At 43.0% G+C, this 18,525-nt stretch overlaps 1 protein-coding gene across 2 annotated transcripts in view; it reads left to right on the plus strand.

Moving 5' to 3' along the window:
• fam222aa (family with sequence similarity 222 member Aa) overlaps positions 1-13,247 on the plus strand; it is a 45,916-nt gene extending 32,669 nt beyond the window's left edge. For both annotated transcript variants that reach the window (XM_061038114.1, XM_061038113.1), the window contains one exon: positions 9,801-13,247. In XM_061038114.1, the coding sequence (XP_060894097.1) occupies positions 9,801-11,275 (1,475 nt within the window). In that variant the 3' untranslated portion in view covers positions 11,276-13,247. The remainder of the gene's footprint in view (positions 1-9,800) is intronic.
• The last annotated feature ends 5,278 nt before the right edge of the window (positions 13,248-18,525 follow it).

Genomic DNA, 18,525 nt, shown 5'->3' on the forward strand with positions numbered 1-18,525 from the left:
GGTTTTAACTTGTGGATGACCCTTTTGGACTTACATATTAAAGCTGCAGTCTTGTTTTGGAAATCGAACCAGTCCAACCTGTTGTTGTTTTGCCTCTTTGTGTTTTTGCACCGGAGCACAGCTTTCCACAGGGTTCACCAAGGGTGTTTCGTGGAGTAGTGGGGCTGAATGTAAAATGGAAAACCCTAGAGAGGCAGGAAAGGGCAGCAGAGAGGAGGGGATGTAACTGGACGAGGGTAACGGGGATGGGGGATGAATTTGATGCCATAGGAATGAGTTCACAGGCTTGTGAGCACAGGCCTAATCGCACATGACAATATCGGCTGGTGTGCCAGTCGCAACGTATAACCGCCCCGCTGCTTGTGCTGACTCGGGGTATTTGCTGATAAAGCTCTGCTTTCTAGACCATGCTGTATGCACAATGAGGGTGGCCCGGGCAGGCCTGAGGGCTGGATAATCATAGGCAACCCACAAACTGGGGAGCGAGATCCCCCCTTCCATACAGAGCATGGACTCCACTAAGCCCTTTGGCCAGTCTTGATTATTAAACAGAGAGCAGTTTGTGATGAATATAGTTATTTTTGGTACATTTATTATCTATCATGCTGCACATAAATTATTTGAAAGGAAAGCTTCCGGTGAAACTGGTGCCTGAAATGATGCCTTGTCTCTACGCACAGATTGAAATATTCAGGGTTTAATCTTTTTCTGAAAGCTTTTTTTTTTCTTTTTTTGCTGTCATGGGAACAAACATGGAGGTTGCTCTTTTGTTTGGTGGTTTTGTTTCTGGAGTGTATCGTGTTGTGTGAGGTACACATGTTGTCCCACTTTCTGTGTTTGTTTGGTGCACGATTGTCCCACAAAAGACCCGACTCGGCTGCTGGCCTGCATTCCTCGGTGGCTCAAAGAGCTACACGCTGGTGTTATTACTGCTGGCCAGTCCGTTCCATCATCTGTGATTTACAGCCATTTCAAGGGAATTCGTTTTTTTTTTGTTTTCTTACAGTTTTTGTTGCGCTATTAATTACTTTTATTGACAAGGACGGAACATATTAATAACACTTCTAAAAAATGTTTAAGGTTAGCCAGAAAGGCTATTCTGTAGTGCCAAGGCATGCAACAGCTATAAAACTAGAACAACTAGAATAAAAGCATAATGCATGCATGCTATAAACTCAATAAAAAGCCAGGACTGTATCGTATGTTATTGTCTTTTAAAACGCTTTCAGGGTTAATGCTGATGGTAATGTTTGAATTCAGAAGCAGTGGGTCTGCTCTGGTACTGTCAGTGGTGTTAATGGGGCAGGAATGCAGGATGAGCACTTTCCCACGCTGTTAGTTTTCTTCTGCCGGCCGCAATTGAGAGAAGGCTCTGGGCCGGCAAGGCTCTGCTAATGCAGCCAGAGTGCAGACAAATGGAAAGTGACACTTGTGTGTGTAGAATGGTATTTGTGGTGACGCTTTGACTACAGATAATAAAGTGTTCGCCCTGAGGTGATTTCTCCCGGCGAGCACCCCAGATGAAACTCACTTACTCAGAGAGGGAGACGGAAGGGGCAGAGAGGGGAGAAGAAGAGATGGAGAGGAAGAGGAAGAGACGGCAGTGGAGCGATGGGGAGACAGATGGGGGTATGAAGAGGAAGGGATGAGGGGTGAAGCGAGGGAGGAGACAAGAACATATACAGGGATGAAGACTAGAGAAAAAGCAGCAAAAAACATTGAGAGGCATTCCAAGAGAAAATAGAACTGTTTGTAATTTAAGTGCTGTGTGGATTTGAGCATGCAGAAGTCAGAGATTAACGTCAGTTTCATTGTGTATCACATTTATTCACCTGTTTTGGAGGATTACAAAAAAAATGAAGGCGTATTTTTAAATGTCTGTATTTTGACTATTGATGTTGAGCATTGTTTTAAAGGAAACTGATGCCATGTTCAACTAGAGAATAACATGTCTGGATTGACAGTTTTTAACAGGATCTGTGAGTGTGTGTTTCTGTGTGGGTATCTTTGCCAGGCCATGTGCACAGAGGAGTCCTTCAGGATCAATCAATTCTCAGTAATTTCCCCTACAGCCCATAAAAGCCAGGTCTGTCTGGAAGGAGCACGAGGTTGCCACATCAAACCAGCTAATTAATTTTCATGGCTGATTCAGTAACATCTGGCTGAAGAGATAAATTCTAACGAGAAAATGTAAACATGACAGTGTCCTGCTGGTGCAATATTTCACAAGGGAGGAAGCCTTTATAAAAGTAACCTAATTAGCTGTTTTTGGTCTTACACATTGTCCACCAACATGTTTAACACAAATATGAAACCATAAATGAGTACTATGAATACTCACAGACTAACATAGAGATTATACACAACAAAAAAAGGATCTTGTTTTCTTCTGCTTTTTCCGAGTGTAATCGGTACCTCTGGACCTTATTTTTGTCTCGGTGAACTTTATTAACCGCACACGTGCAGCTCCTCACTGCAGGCTCTCTAAATGACCTCATGCTGCAGTCTGTGTGAGGAGGCCACAATTAGGCTCTTTATTTGGAATGTCTTCCATCTGCCGGTGCAGGAAATAGATAGATTAAATATTAGATTAGACTAGGTTTAATGAAATGAAGGATTAGATGTGGGAATTTTGTTCAAGAATTAAAATAAAAATCTCTTTTAATGATTAATCAATTTTTTTGACATGGGGCCATGTTTGTGTGCCTGCGGAGGATCAGTGTGCAGGTTGCTTTAACACTCTCATTATGCTCTGCTATTTGTGAAACATGCTGGCAGGTTAAAAGCTCAGTGTGTGATGATTGCAGTGGCAATGGCAAACATGGTTAAAAAGTGTCGTAAAGTCACTGATTTTACTTACATAGTACATGAGAGGAGTTAGTTAAAGACCACTTTTTCCACTGTCTAACAATTTGCATTAGTTTGATGATTACGATGACACAAGCAGCTGCAGATTCAGACCGCTCTATCCTCTGAGAAATCGCTGCAGTTTGATTTCTATCTTTGTAATTATAGATAGCAAAGGCCTGCCAAATAATTGCTTTGATTTTTTTCTCTGTGGTGCACAGAAAATCAACCTTGAGATGAACAGAGGGAGACAAGTGTTCCTAAAAATGTATTTTCCGATATCAGGCAAGCAGCAGGGTTTCCTTCCTTGTCACGTGCACTTGAATTGATTAGCACTCTGGCTGAGGGCACATTCAACATCTCTGCCCCCTGCGAGGCTGCTCTACCCTGTTGATCACTGGCTCATACATGTGCTTCCTCTGCTCCCGTGCTCCTCAGGAAGCTCCTGCAGGGCTCCAAGGCTTTGATTGACTGGCGGCCAAGTCCACAGGACGCCTCTATTATTATCAACTCTACCTCTGCAGAGGGTGGGTGGGGTGGGGCTACGACCAGGGGGTCTGGCCCACAGCCCCTGCTTTGTGTGCCCGATAGTCAATTAAAGGCAGCGCACTGCCGGAGACGAGTGGGATGCAGGGTTAATTGCAGAGGACCAAACAGCTGGCTCTATCAGGGCCCATTGTGTTTGCAGCAGTTGTCACGGCAATTGAGGCCCGGTTGTAATCGCTGACTAATCAGCCCTGTGCCAGATGACACCTCCATTAGCACAAGGCAGGTATTGTTCAGGACGTGGAGCTGCCTCTGCCCCCCTCTCCCTGCCTGCCTGTCCTTTTACAGCAAGCTAATGGAGGTGGGGAGAGGATGTCATAGACCCTGATCCTATCTGCTGTGAGCCGAACAATAGCTGCAGGTCAAGGGTTTCTCCATGGAACAATACCCTTTGAATATGTCTTTTCTAGGCTGCAGCACACTTGACAGGTCAAACTTTTTTGTCATCAATTCTTCTTATATGAAGAATTGAGGGCTGTATTAGCGGTAAAATATTAATCTGAATATTTACAATGAGCTCAAAGTGGCCATAAGTGACGGAATGTGGTACGAGCATGTAAAAATATGAGGCGTCCTGCTGGTTTAGTGGGTATAAAACATAAGCAACATAAGCTCTCTGCCCAGCTGGTTGCCGCAGTTTGTTGTCTACCAATCAGTCGGGTTCTCCTCAAGGTTTTTGCCTGTTCAAACATTTTTTTAATTCACTTCTGTTGCCTAATGCTTGCTAATGGTATTAATTTTGGAACTCTGTAAATACTATAACAAAGAGTGCAGGCTAAGTCCTTTAAGCATCATGAGATTACTTCTGTCAGGATTTTGTGTTCTAAAACAAATTCTTGATTGATTGTTAATTTAAAGCTCCTGTTAGGAGTTTTAACAGACTGAAATCAGCACTTAGAGCTCTTTATGACCTACAAAAGCAAATGAAAACGGCAGTGACTAGCATTAAAACTTATACTCGATAAACATATTTTCTATTTCTGAAACCCCTGCCAAAGGGTTGATGCCAGACAAGCCTTTTTTTTCTTTCTTTTTTACATTTTCCATGGCAAAGAATCTCAATGATTTATATACATTTGACTGTTGAAAAAAAGCAGGATGACATTTTTTGTAAAGCTACTGTGGGGAGTTTTTAACTTGTTATGACATTAATCTAACTTACTCTTTCTAAGCAAACAAGACCATCAGAGTTTATTTCTTTCCTCTTTTGATGCCTCAAACTGCTGCTGGGACAAAGTGGGTAAAGTAGCTTCTTTTGGGGGTACATTTTCCGTGGTCAAGATTCTCAATGAGTGAAACGTGACTAAAAGACAACAGGATGACATTTTTAGTTACAAACACTAGTAAAGACATGAGATGTACTGCATTGTCCACACAGGGCGGCAAAATCAAGACAAACCAAAAGTTCCTTACAGGACCTTTAAGAATCTTTACCTGGAATCCGATGCAATCTATCAGAAACAAAACGTATAGAGAAGGGATTTAACATTTGTAGTTGATGTAATTTAAATGGGCCGTATAAATCAGAACAACAGCCTGCTAATGTCTTTTCTCAGCTAACACATATTGCAACAGTGACTGTCCCTTTGTCCTGGACTTAAGTTGACCCTTTATTCACTTTTATCCGCCTGTAAGTCTCTGCTCCTGTTGTTTGTCCTGACTTAATCACAAACAGATCTGTTTGTTTGACCTAGATTAATATGTAGTATATGAACTCTATGTTCCTTGAAAACTTAATTGGGGTTCAACCAAATGGTGCTCTCCCTTCGTTTAAACAAGCATAGTTTTTTTTCCCCATTGCCCACCAATATACATGGTCATATGGGGATCAAAGTGTGTGTGTTGAGTAGGAATAGCAGCTTGCAGGAGTGAGTGAGAAAACGTCGAGGGCTTTTTGATGTTTGGCAGCTCTTTCTCCACTAATAAGAAGAAACTTCTCCAGCCTGCCCATAATTTTAGAACACTTGGAACACTAATAAATGGGAGCAAGGGCATTTCAGGCAGTTCTCTCCGACTTTTCCTCTGCTTATTCATTTAAACCTCTAATTAAAATGCAAAGCATTCTCATGGTCCTCTGGATTTGGTACTGCGCTCTTGCACAGCCTCTGACTCCCTATCTCCTCTCCCTTTTTCTCTCCTCTCCCCTGTTACACCACCCCACCCCCTTCTTCCTTTCCCTTTCCACCTCACCTAACTCCCTGCTCTCATACTCTCTATGTCTGCCTCTGCTTCTTGTGATCAACACAATTTGACCTCTCACTTGGAAGAAGTGCACAGAATTTAATGGATTTTTTACAGTCTAATCTAACCAGTTCCCTCTTTATTGCTGTTTTGTACCCAGTGGACCTCATCTTTACCAGGCCTCCCCCCCCACCTCATCCACCCTCACACCAAGAAAATTAGTTCATCAGAATTCAAAATGTACTGCTAGCTAATTAAAGGAGTGTTAATTGAGTGTTCAGAATTGGGTACCCCCTTCACCAAACACACTCAGATACACACACAGACATGCGGGCATACACACACACACACACATGCAATCACAGTGACAGCACGGGGTACACCAAGGACGTCGCGCTCGGGGAGTTTCATGCCAATCAAAAATGGAGAGAAAGGAGAGTGCCCATCCTCCAAGTGAAATGGGATTTCTAGATCATATCAGGGCCTAGTGTGGCTCAGACTGGCTCCATGCTGCCATGTTATCCCATCCCATCCCAGTCTCTGCTATCTCTGTCTGCCCGCTGGAGAGTGTAACAGTGCACAGATAGTCTCTCACTGTGTGCATGGTGCTAATGAGGGGTGGCATTTAGAGATGTGCTGCTCTGACACATGGGCATTGTGTGCCAGGCACTGGGTGATTAAGGACGAAGGTCAGCCCATTAATTGCCTCCCTGCCATCTCCGCTCCCTGGCGCGTGGTCTCTCAGAACTAATGCATGTGTTTGCCTCAGCTTTTATCTAATCTCCAATGCAGTTCAATCATATGCTTGGTTTGTTTACATTCCTTTCATGTGAAAGTTTTTTCCCCCCACTTATTGTAAAAGCAGTGCTAGCTAGCCCCAGATTCCCTGTGCGTATGCTGTTAGCTGCTTGGTGTGCTTGTGAGTGCACATAGCCTCTCCTGCTCTCAGGAAGGCAAAAAAAAGCATATTCTTCCAACCCCAGGGGAAATAATTAATCCTTACAAGGCTGTCGCATGTTGAAATGAAGCGAGTGTGAAGCATTTAGCCCAGGAGGCATTGCAGGATGTCGCCCGCACAGGCACCTGTTGTTCTCCCTGCCCTACATTTCATGAGAGAGCGCTGAGCAGAGGATAACAACATGCTCCACTGATGCCAAATGATACACACAACTGCACATGCAGATTTGGGTGTGTATGCATGTGTGAGTGTTTTTGCATAGTTATTTATTGTGTTTTCATGCATTTTGTTTGCATGCTGAAGACTGTGCACAGGTGCAGGAAACCCCCTACCGTAAGAGGAGGTGAGGGCTCACACAAAAGAGGCAGTGCTGGCTGCCTCAGAGGCTGTTTATCAGGCATCACCATCTGTATGCTGCTGCTCAGAGCTGTGATCTACTGCAGCCTGAACCAATAAGTCACAGAGTGCCGGCCTAAAAAGAGACTCTCTCCTTTAACCTCCATGTCCACACTTATAGACTTAGTGCTCTGGAGCAGAGAGATGTAGAGACCCTGCACATCAAACACAGTGTGTATCACAGCCAGTGTATGCGAGTGAAATTACACCCTGCTTTGTGGCTGTACTTACTGTAATCAAGTTTGCTGTAAAATTTATACCATGGAACTTTTAAAAGAGGAAGCTGGAATCAGAAGCATCCAGATGCTCATTTGCCTCCTCCTCCTCTTCTTCCTTTATGCCCTTGGCTCCTAATAACCGGAAGCCTTTGTGGAGCTGAGATGGGTTTGGTAGGCCTGAAAGGCCACTAATCCCTGTGGCCTGTGAAGTGTGAAACCCTTTGATGCCAGGTTGGTGTGCCAAAGGCTCTGCCTATTGACAAACAAGGGCCAAGCTGGGAAAAGACGGAGAGGCCAGTGCTTTCTCTTCTCTCTTAGAAGAAATGCAGGATCAGGCATGGAAAATATGGACTCAGTCAGAGAGAAGGAATAGAATTAGCCACCCTTTAATGAATTTCCTGGCTGTTTTTATAGTTTTTTTCCTCATGTGGCAGTAATTAGGTGGAATGATGGGCAGATTGCAGCTGGGGGCTCAGGGGCGGCAGGGCACAGGCCCTTGATATGCCTGAAAGCCAAGTATCTTCCCTTATTGAGACCATGTGATGATCAAAGCCATTTTTTTGCCCTCATGTAAAGAAGATCAGAAAAAATGCTGCCTTTCCATTTGCATGTAGATCAGCAATGTGCTTTGAAATGAGCATGTTTTTCTCTTCTGAGCAAATTAAATAAGTCTTCTGTCAGTTTTTCACTGCTAGTCAGAACATCAAAGCAAATGGCATAGCTGTCACCAGGGAGGCTGAGCTCTGCCTCAGTAAGGTTAGTTAGATTTAGATGGACTGCACTGGCACCAGGTTCCCCCAGTCTAATTAAACCTAGTTATTATATCCAAGCTGTTTTACATACTTACATTTTAATGTGACGTGTTTGTGTCTGATTTAAAGTACATTTTGTCCGCAAGATGAAGCTTACTGATTGGAATAGGTTTCACTAAATTTGGTTCAGGATATTCAGTCTTTGCCCTCCACTGCTAAATTCCCAATTTATTTCTGTTATGATATGGATCTTGTAGATTTAATCATTTTCACAGTTGGAGACCCAAAGGCTTGTTGAAATGAACTCCCCATGCTATCTGTAATGGGAGCACAGAAATGAGAATTGTGACTACTTGGCTGTGGAGTCTCTTTAAAATGTTTTTGCAGTCGTAGAGGAAATGGAGTGAGTCCTAGTCACAGCCTGCACTCTGCACACTCCTCGGGTCGCCAGGACATTTGCTGACGGCACAGTTATGGCAGTTAATTTTTGTGCGTTTTGTTAGCTTTTGCATGAAAATGTCATTTTTGAAGGGGTTGCAAGTCATTGGTGGCAGCTGATATATTGCTTGTAAATTGAGTTCCTTTCCCGACCCCCCACCCTTTTTGTTACACTGAGCTAAGTAGCCATGAAATTGCCTGAATAATGTCGTTTAAATCCAATCTCACCGCGGCCCCTCACCTCCATGCCCAGCCCCCAAACAATGACACATGGTGGGCTTTTGAGAAATTCCCATTTTCCCGTGTGCCACCTCGATTCACAATGGCCGAGTCTTGGCTCATTGAGCGACAGCCAATGCTATTCTCACTTGCTACATACACCGCCAAATTGAATTTTGGGCTTTGAATTAGTTTCATAAAGCAAACAGTATATAGCATTTACATATATGTTAATAGTAAAATATTCAGACCTGCATTTTGTTTGTTTCTATATGCATACAATGCATAATACAATCCCCGTGAACACAAAAGCATCTTTTTGCTGCTCTTTGTTCATTCAGAGTCAAAAGGCCAAAAAGTTAGCATGTTGTCCTCTGTTTGATTTATTTCATGTAGACATTTATAACTTTGTAATGCTTTTTAGCTCCTGCTCAACCTTAAACCTTAGTTTCAGTTTTATCTCTGACCAAGTTTGAAGAAGAAGCAGTCCAGTATTCTTGACTCGGCTCTGCTCTAATGTAGTTCTCCTTAGTCAGGATAGTTATTCCCAACAGGTATATAATGGTTTGTTTTTTGTTGTGAGGGCTTCTTCATGAACTCCTGGATTAAATAAATGTGGAATTTCTGTGGCCAAGGGTAAGACCCAGTAAGTGATACCACTTATAAATCTCAAATGTGCCACTGCAATTAAACATGCCTTTATCCCCTCCCTGTTATCCCTCCTCGCCTGGTATCCAAGGCTAACCCAATTCAACTCTAAAGAGAGTCCGAATTAATTTCACAACGGACTGATTTAACAGCGCCTTAGGTATGAGGCTTTGACAGAATGAGTTTTTAAAAAAGATCCATTTGTCTAGGGATGAACCTCCACTGGAGGAGGTGAAAATTAGATGGAAACGAAGCTCAAATAGAGCAGAGTGATGGAACATAAATGCACGTCATTCCTGATTTACAGTTTCTACTCTGCTTGGGATCTTAAATTGTTCTTATCTAGTTTCATCACCTGTACTTGTAGAACATTTACATTTCTCAGTCTGCTGTGAATGTAGTCATTTTAATTCTGCATGATTTCACTGTTGCAGCAGAGTGGTGCACATTGCAATAGATTGATTGATCTGACTTTGTGGCTGCAGTTGCTGTCAGTTCTTCAATATTTCTGGTAATTAAACCTGTGGTTCTGTTCCGCTACACATGCAGCCATTTGTGTTAATTTCACTCATATTTTTGTCTCTGTTTTTCCTGCAGGTGAGCTGGTTGTGCCTACACATTCACCACGCTACCCCACTGCGGCAGAACTCGACGCCTTTGCGCAGAAGACAGCAAGCAGTCCGCTGTCCATCAAGATCTTCCCCACCAACATCAGGGTTCCCCAGCACAAGCACCTTAATCGAACAGTAAACGGATATGACACCACAGGGCAACGCTACAGTCCCTACCCACACATCCAAACAGGGGGCTACCATGGCCTGCTTGCCATTGTCAAGGCCTCCTCATCTTTGACATCATCATCAACATCTACCTTTCTTCCATCAAAAGGAGTTCTCAAGAACTCTGATGGCAGACGGACTAAGCTCTCTCCAGCACACATAGCTGTTGCTCCGTACCCGCCCCCTACTAGTAGCACTTTAGCCAGTGGCCAAGGTCAAATGGTCTACCACACAGGGCCCTCGAAGCCTCCAGAAGGCAGTGGACTGTCTGTTCCCCCAAACGTCACTGTGGCCGGCTCAGTAATTCCTGTAACAGGGGGTCGAGGCCTGGCCCTGCCTGCACAGTCAAACCTCCCCTCCATCCAGAGCATCATCTACCAGATCAACCAGCATTGCCAGGCCCAGGCTCTGCAGCAGGTGTGCCAAGGGGCGGCCACCACCTCATCGTCAAACTCCAGCCCCTCCAAGCAGGGCACAACTATCATGGGGCTCTCTTCTAGCTCCTCAGGTGGAGGCTACGTGGTGGGAATGGCTCCCCAGGCTAATATGTTGTATGCAGGGCCTGGGCTGCCAGCTCAGAACGCAGAGGCGATGAAGAGTGGCGTGTATGCAGATGGTATGGACTACATCATCTGGCAGAAGCAGCAACAACAACAACAGCAACAGCAGCAACAACAGGCTATGCTCCGTATGTACAGTGGAGGAAGTGGAGGTGGGGGCGCCATCAGTAAGTCCCCTGAGACTTGTGTTCCAGGTGGAGGGATAATGGGGGCCCAAGTGTCCTCCTCTTCCTCCAGACCTTACCACCTGACGATGAGTGCAAACGGAGGAGGAGGTGGGCTGGACAAAGTCAGCTCCTCCCCTTTGAACTGCATGGGCATGCACGGGAATTTCTCAGTGGGTCAATACTTTGCCCCACCCTGGAACAGTGTGCTGGTGACACCGGATAGTGACTGCTATAACCCCCAGGAGCTTCTGGGCACCTCCACAGGAGGGCCGGCAACTGGGCACAGAGAGATGGGATACCCCCAACACCATCACCACTACCACCACCCTCATCATCCTCACCCTGCCATAGACAGTGGGGGAGGCATGTGCTGCAGCCTGCCCAGCAAGAGCATGTGCAACACGTCGGTGCTGAGCAGCAGCCTGCAGTCTCTTGAGTACCTGATCAACGACATCCACCCGCCCTGCATCAAGGAGCAGATGCTCGGCAAAGGCTATGAGACTGTGTCAGTGCCACGTCTGTTAGACCACCAGCATGCACACATTCGCCTCCCTGTTTACAGATAGAGGAGGAAGAGAATCAAGAGAAGAAAATCAAAGTTAAAGAACAGAGTTGTTTTTTCAGAGTGGCACTGCTTTAACAAAGTGTGGGAGCTTATAGAAGAGCAGGTGTTGTGCTGTGTGACCATAGGTTTGATGGTTTCAATGAAAGCAGTGGGAATCCCAAATATAAAAGATGGTATTTGTTGCCAGTGGGAGAGAAAAGGGATTTAAACATTCTCCAGATGTTCCATTGTGTGGTTTGCCAATAGGAATTTTGGATTGATTTCTATTTTATTTTTCTTCTTTGTTGTTGTTGTTGTTTTTTTTTTGCCTGAACATTTTTGATGAGAATCATAGGTTTGACTTGAAGTGCATAATGGCACTTGTATCCCCTTCCAAATACTAAGATGAAGCTACTGTGTAGGTTGTCACTGAATGGTCTTAAAGGGCCAAAGTTTAGTGCTGCTCTCAAAATCCAAAACTCTGAAATACAGTTCATCGACAACACATAGAGAAACACATACAGATACAAAAAGGTACTGATAAACCAGGAGGCTTCAACTCTAGGCAGTACTTGGGTGGATATGTACAAGGATCATAAGGTTGAATTAAAAGGATAGTACAATATTATTAGTTATAATTGCTGTTTTAATTGATACATAAATTGCACTGCGTGAATCTTGTTAACTTTGAAGTTTGGAATTGGGTAGTTTGGATATGATATATTTAAGAAACTTTAAAACTTGAACCTATTTTTTGTTGTTTTATATATTTGTAGGTATATTATATGCATCAGCTGCTATGGGGAAAAGTGTCTCAAATGTTTTTTTTTCATTTTATTTGTTTTGTTTTTTTTCATTTTTGTTTTCTATGATTTAATAATTCCTCCTCAAGCTGATGTGCAGTTTCTTATGTCCTGGTGTGAGGCATAGTTGCTGCTTTGGTTCTGTAAGAACCTTGTTTGGAGAGCTCTTTTTTCCTTACCAACACTGGAATCTACAATAAATCTTGAAATACTTATTTAAAAAGAAAATGTTGCAAAAAATACAAGAAAAAGAAATGTTACACTGAAGAATGTGATTGGGAGGTTATCTACATAACCTTATGTGTATGTTTGTGCGTGTATGTGGCTGAGTGCATGCGCGTGTGTGCATTTTTAGTTTATGTTCTTCAAAATCCTCAGACTTTTTTTTCTGCAATTGAGTCATTGCAAGATGTGGACCACCAAGACTGAGATAGTGATTCACTTGTCCCATTAAGATCATATCTGAAACTTTTATATTTTACAAATCTTGCTCCTTTTTATTAGAGGCTTTGGATGTTTTCTGGAGCAAAAGTAGAGATAATTTCTCTTATGACTCCTGTAGTTACAGTGCTACATCTCCTACTTCGCTCTAATATTATCATAATGACAGAAAGAGGTAGGAACAAATGGAAGTCCTATTTAATCCTTCAAACAATAACAAAATGATAACAATCATGCCCTGTCCTCTGGCATCAGATGAAACCAGACAAGGCTCTGCTTTTTCCTCGTCCATTTCAGCCCCTGGTTGGGATTTTATTCAGCCCAGGCCGGTCTTAACTTGATGATTGAGAGCAGTGAAATATTTATTATGACTGTGAGATTCCCTTGAATGTACTGCACTTAAATTACTGCAATGTTTTATTGCCTTGTGGGACTCAAGTGAAAGAGAAAAAATTGGACAGCAGTCCTCTGGTCTTAAATTAGCATTTCTTTTGTCCGTCAAATTTCAATGCTAAATTGAATTTGGAAACTGGCGAGAGAGAGAGAGAGCGAGCCGGAGCTTTGTTGTTGGGAAATACTGGCATCAGTCGAGATTTATGAAGTGCAATTATTATGACTGTATTAACATTTTTCTCTGAGCTTACACCAAAAAATGTAAACTACAGTTGTCAATACATTCCCAATGTACCACATCCCTAATCCCTCTCCTTTTTTGTTTTGAGGTGTAAAATAAATTTCTTTAAGAAGAGATTCAGAGGCCACATTTTGGCTTTGAAGTCTGTCATTATTTTCTAACGCTTGTCCTATAGGCAGTGGGGAATCGAGCGCTTGTTTCTGCAGCTGAGTGAGATGCAGAGAGGAACATAATATGTGATGTAGATTATGAACTGCTCTGTATAACCCAAGTTTATTCGAATGATATATATTTTTAAAATGTTCACACTTTGGACATCCAAAGATTAAGGACAGGGAGAACTACAGAAAAAAGAAAGATTCACTCACAAAAATAAAGGGACCCAGTTAGAAGCAGGAAGTATCTTCAATCATTTTGAGTCCATAAAGACCTGTTTTAACTCTTAATATATGAGCTTTAATTCCTGAGCAGTAGGTGTTTGTAGACACGTTGATGTCTCTAAAGGTTGACAAAGATTTCAGTCAAAAGAAACCCAAGCCCCCTTGGCTTAAATTTGCACAGTAAGCCTCCTTAACATTCCAGTGAAATTTTTCATGTTGTTTCAACAGCTTAATACCCCAGCCACAGTGTGATCCCAGCATATTTTCTGTCTTGTAGAAATATTTTGACAGATTTACAGATACATCCCGTCCCTAAATCCCCTCCGTTTGGCTTCTGCATCCAAGCATTAAACCCTGTCACATGATGTTGAAGTGAAGGGAGACACTTGAGGCAGCTTCTGGTGTCTGGCCTTTCCCACCAATGGAGGCACCAGGCTACTTTGTTAATGGGAATATTGGGTGACGCCTGGCTGCTGGACACTGCCAGAGTATAGGATTCATATAGTCAGAGGGGTTGAAATCGAACCTTTTCAAATGCCAGGGGATTTCCTAGAGAGAAGTCTGGACATTTTCAGAAAAAAACAGAATTAAACAAACAAACCACAGATGATAGTACTAAAGCAAATTTCTAAAGTTGAGCAGATAAATATATATTTTGTTAAGATACTTTTACCATCTGTTTATTTGCTTCTACATTTTCTCCTGTACAGGCTCCAATCTGTCTGTCCCCCTGCTCATTTACACACATCAATGAGCTCCTATTGACAGGAAGCATCTCTGCCCTGAAACTCTGCTCCATTCCACAATTCCCGATTTGGACAATGGACGCTTAGCCCCATATTAGTATAATAGAATTAAATTTCAAATAGATTTGTGTCTTAGCTGATCCATGCAGCTCACTCAGCTGCAGAGGCAGAGTGGCATATGGCACATCATTATCTAAACCCCCTCCTCCTCCTGTCCGGGGCCAACAGGGTTCAGCATTGCTTAAACAAACTGAAGGTTAGGACTGGCTGGCTGGCGTTGAAGGGGAGGACAGCAGGGTTTGTAAAGGGGGGATTGGAGGGGTGGGCGGATTGCTAAATCACAGCCTCCACAGCATCTCAGTGGGCCTCAGCACTGCACCATGGCGCCTATGCTCGGAGGCCTGCTTTAAAAGCCGGGCTGTGTTTGATGGAGGGGATTTGTTTTCTGTTGGATTATACATGGTTGCTCCCTGCCTGGCTGAGGGGCCCCGTGCAATGTGACAGATCTGTTGAAAAAGACAGAAAGGGGGAGAGGGAGATACAGAGAGGGATTTTTGGGGTCAGAGAAGCCTCGAAGCATCAGTAATCAGGATAATTGCCATGTTCCTAGTGCTGGTTTCAGTCTCCCCTCTTTGGCTCTGAGGCCTCATATTCATATCCAAGCTGTTAGGAAATCACATTCCTCTCTCTAACGACTTTTTGTCCCTGTTTTTACTAAATTGTGCTAAAGTGATTGCTTAATTTATGATCAGAATTTTAACACACTGAAAATAATTTAAATTATGTTGCCCAGGAAATGATAAATTACTCCTTCTGAACCTCTTCTGAAGGAGGACATTTAGATCTATAAGTTATCTCTGTGGCTACACACTATCGACTATTAACACATTTTCAAGGGCGCTGAGACGATCAGCAGGATAGCCTGAGGGCAAAGTGGAGGGGAATTGACTTATGCTGGTTGTAAAAATCCCTTAGTAAATCCCAATAAGTCCATGAGGACCTTTACCCAGTGCAAAGGTCTGGTGGCATATTATGCACCTTAAGTACGATGGAGGAGGAAGGGGAGCAGACAGGCCCATTCAGAGTGGGGTCAGCTCTCTCTCATTCACAACACAGGGAGGGGAAGGGAGAGACAGAGAAAATGAAGGCAGCTGCTGGCTCTGCAGAGTCCTGGCGCTGCTTCTCTAACCTACAGATGACGCGGGGGGTGGATGGGGGGGTTACGTCCCCTACCCGGTGCTTTGGTCAACCTCAGTCCTGTCCCCTGGCTGCCCTTGGGCCCCTGGCGCTCTCAAATCAGAGTCCTTCCCAGCATCCCTCCTCAGCGTCTGCAGCAGATAAAGTCCTCTCTGTTTGGCTCCACCTAGCAAGAAAATACTTTAATCAATAATACAGATGGTCTTGAGAAGGCTTGTAGAGTTATCCAGCAGCCTCAGAGCTGTGATGCACAATGTTGTTAAAGGTTTTCTATTTGTGAAAGCACATATTTATCTCTTTAGTGCTACTGGATGAAACTAGATGGGATGCATGTGAGCACCAAATAATGTAATGAATAATGATTTGTTTTTAGTGCTCATTAAATCTAAAACAAAGTCAAAAATCAGCACAGATCAGAAAAATGTGAGGATTGTATTATTAAAAGGTGCAGCCCCAGAGCCTGTTTAAAAAAGCTGCGTGCAGCAGGTTGTATTTCCCAGAGCTTACAACTTGTTTTTTCTTCAGCATCACAACTATGTATGTTCAGCTGAAAAAGCTTATGGCATCCAAATATTCATTTCGTTTACGTGCTGGGTTTATTGCTGTATCCAATCTAAACACAAAAGTCTGGGGATTTTGCTCTTTTTTCTTCCTGTTTCCTTTTCTCTGTTTGTGTGGCTCTCAGAATGTTCTGTGGATGAACAGGGCTGTTTTTTTTTCTCTCTCTCCTGAATGATCTCAAATGCACCAACGCTGCCAAAGTCTGAGGGTGCCGCAACCTTGAGAAAATCATATATATGGAAATGGGAAATCTATAAAGCGTCTCTCTTATTGTTCTCCCTGCAGTGTTGTATTTATGTTTAAAAAATGATTTTGTCTCCTCAGGATGAAAAAAAATATGTAAAGAATACCTTGCTTTTTTTAATGATAATATTTGAGTCTTAGATTTCAAAATAAGAGGTCCGAATATAAAAAAGCTGCAAAATCCTTTAGTCGTGGGGTTTTCACCTTTTGAATGTGCCTACAGCCAAGCATCCCAGTGATTGCTTACCTTTCCCCCCTCTGCAGTTCTGCAATCTCCCCCTAATCTCCCCTCTGCCATCACCTTCAATTTGCTCAAACTGCCACTGTCCCCCCATCATCCCAACAACCACATGAGATATTTTGTCTGTTCCCTGCTTTTGTCAATCTCAGGACTGAAATTTCTTTATTTTAATGTAGATGGTTGGTTTTCATTTGACCCCTCCTCTCTTATGTATTATTGTTTGACGGAAGTAAATAAAGAAGATGACTTCCATGCCTGCCTTGTTGCTATAATCATCTGTAGTCGAACCCTTTCCTTCTTTCTTTCTTCTCCCTTGTCTCCTTATCTTTAACATTAATTTGTAAGACTCTGGACGAGACTTTACAGTAATGAAGTTAAGCACTATGCACATAAGCGCCATATGCCGGCTCCTTCAATCCTGTTGTTCGCTTGACCTTCTTCACCTCTGCAACACATCACCTGATAGAAAGATGCGTCTTTCAAACTGTTATTTGAGAACAACCTCACCTTTGTGTAATCAAACAATCATGGGAGAGAGAGAGAGAGAGAGAGAGAGAGAAAAAGACAGTACACTCTCTACTGTAAGAATGATTGACATCTCTCCTGGAGCATGACTTGGAGGAACTGTTCTTAAGCAGAGGCAAAGGCTAAATCTCTTTACATGCAATTTACCAAAGTGGCAAAGACGAAGTGTCCTTCATATAATCCTCGACTTCCAAGCCCCATGCCTAAAGGGAATATGTCATTTTCAAATAACCCTTGTTTTCCAAGAATGAAAAGAAAAGTTTGAGGCGCTCATTGGGTTGGGATGTAGTCATAAATCCCAAGAAAGACTTTATGGCACTTTTTAAACAGTTTGTCACAGCATTGTCATGTAGATTGAACCTAATTAGCTACAAATCACAGTTCAGCGCAGATTTTTGTCACTTTCTGCAACTTCCACCCCTTTGATCCTAATGCCCTAGTGAAAAAGATATCAAAACAACAAATTGATATGTTGCGTTTTAGATTAATTCAATTAATGATTTAACTGTTTATAGTCCACGTTTGAATATCAAGCAGTCGAAAGCCATTGAATTCATGTTTAAAATTAATTGTTTGTGGTATTTTGCCAGCACAACATAGTCAAATTACAAATGCAATCCCTAAAGATTGAGGACCAAAACATTCACCCAGTCTAAATGTTTAACAACGCAAGTACCTAGGAACCCAATATTGACATTAGCCCCTCTTTTCTCTCTTCATTCTCCACTTCTCCACCCACCTCAAACATCAGATAAGCCATAGACTGATGAGCCAGCCGCCTCCACCAGAGCGTGTGCTACTGGGAGACTGCACACTGATTTCATCCACGCTCGCTTACAGAGCGCTGTGGAGCATAAATGCTTCTCTTATTAGCAAAACTCATTCACCTGCACGCCACATTGAGTCCGTTGCAATCTCACAATATGAATCATGAGAGATGCCTACAGAGGCCTGGCAGCAGCAGGCCGACTCTGAGTGCCCTTGCCTGTCAGTTTAGACACTCTGAATCATTCTGGGTTCAGCAGCCTCGTTTCATCTCAGATGAACTGAAAGGTCATCTCACAAGCAACCTCACCAATATGTCTCCGGCTCCTCGTCTCCCAGTGTTTCCAGTGATTGCTCATTCCAGTTAGAAATACCACACCTCAGTGAAATATTTCACTAGGGATGATGGGAGGAATTTCAAGGATTTATATTAAGGGAAGAAAAATTAGCACCGGCTTCAACCTGCTCCGTGAGTTATCTGTTCTCTTTCAGCCTGGGGATCCATCACTCTCCTCTTTTGCTTTATAATTTGGTTAAATGAGAGTATGACCATTATGTAAGGAGGGTTTTTTTCTCTTTATATCTGGCTGCTGGACCTCAGGCAGACAATAAATGTTGCACTTGAAGCCATCAGACAGTCTGGAGAGTTGTTAAGTGAATAAAGAATTGAGAGTTGTCAGTCTAGTATCCGCTTGAGACTCATCAGCCTAAACACTTTAAAGCTAAACAGGATGGA

The sequence above is a fragment of the Labrus mixtus genome, chromosome 5, assembly GCF_963584025.1.
Source record: "Labrus mixtus chromosome 5, fLabMix1.1, whole genome shotgun sequence".
Classification (NCBI taxonomy): Eukaryota; Metazoa; Chordata; class Actinopteri; order Labriformes; family Labridae; genus Labrus; species Labrus mixtus.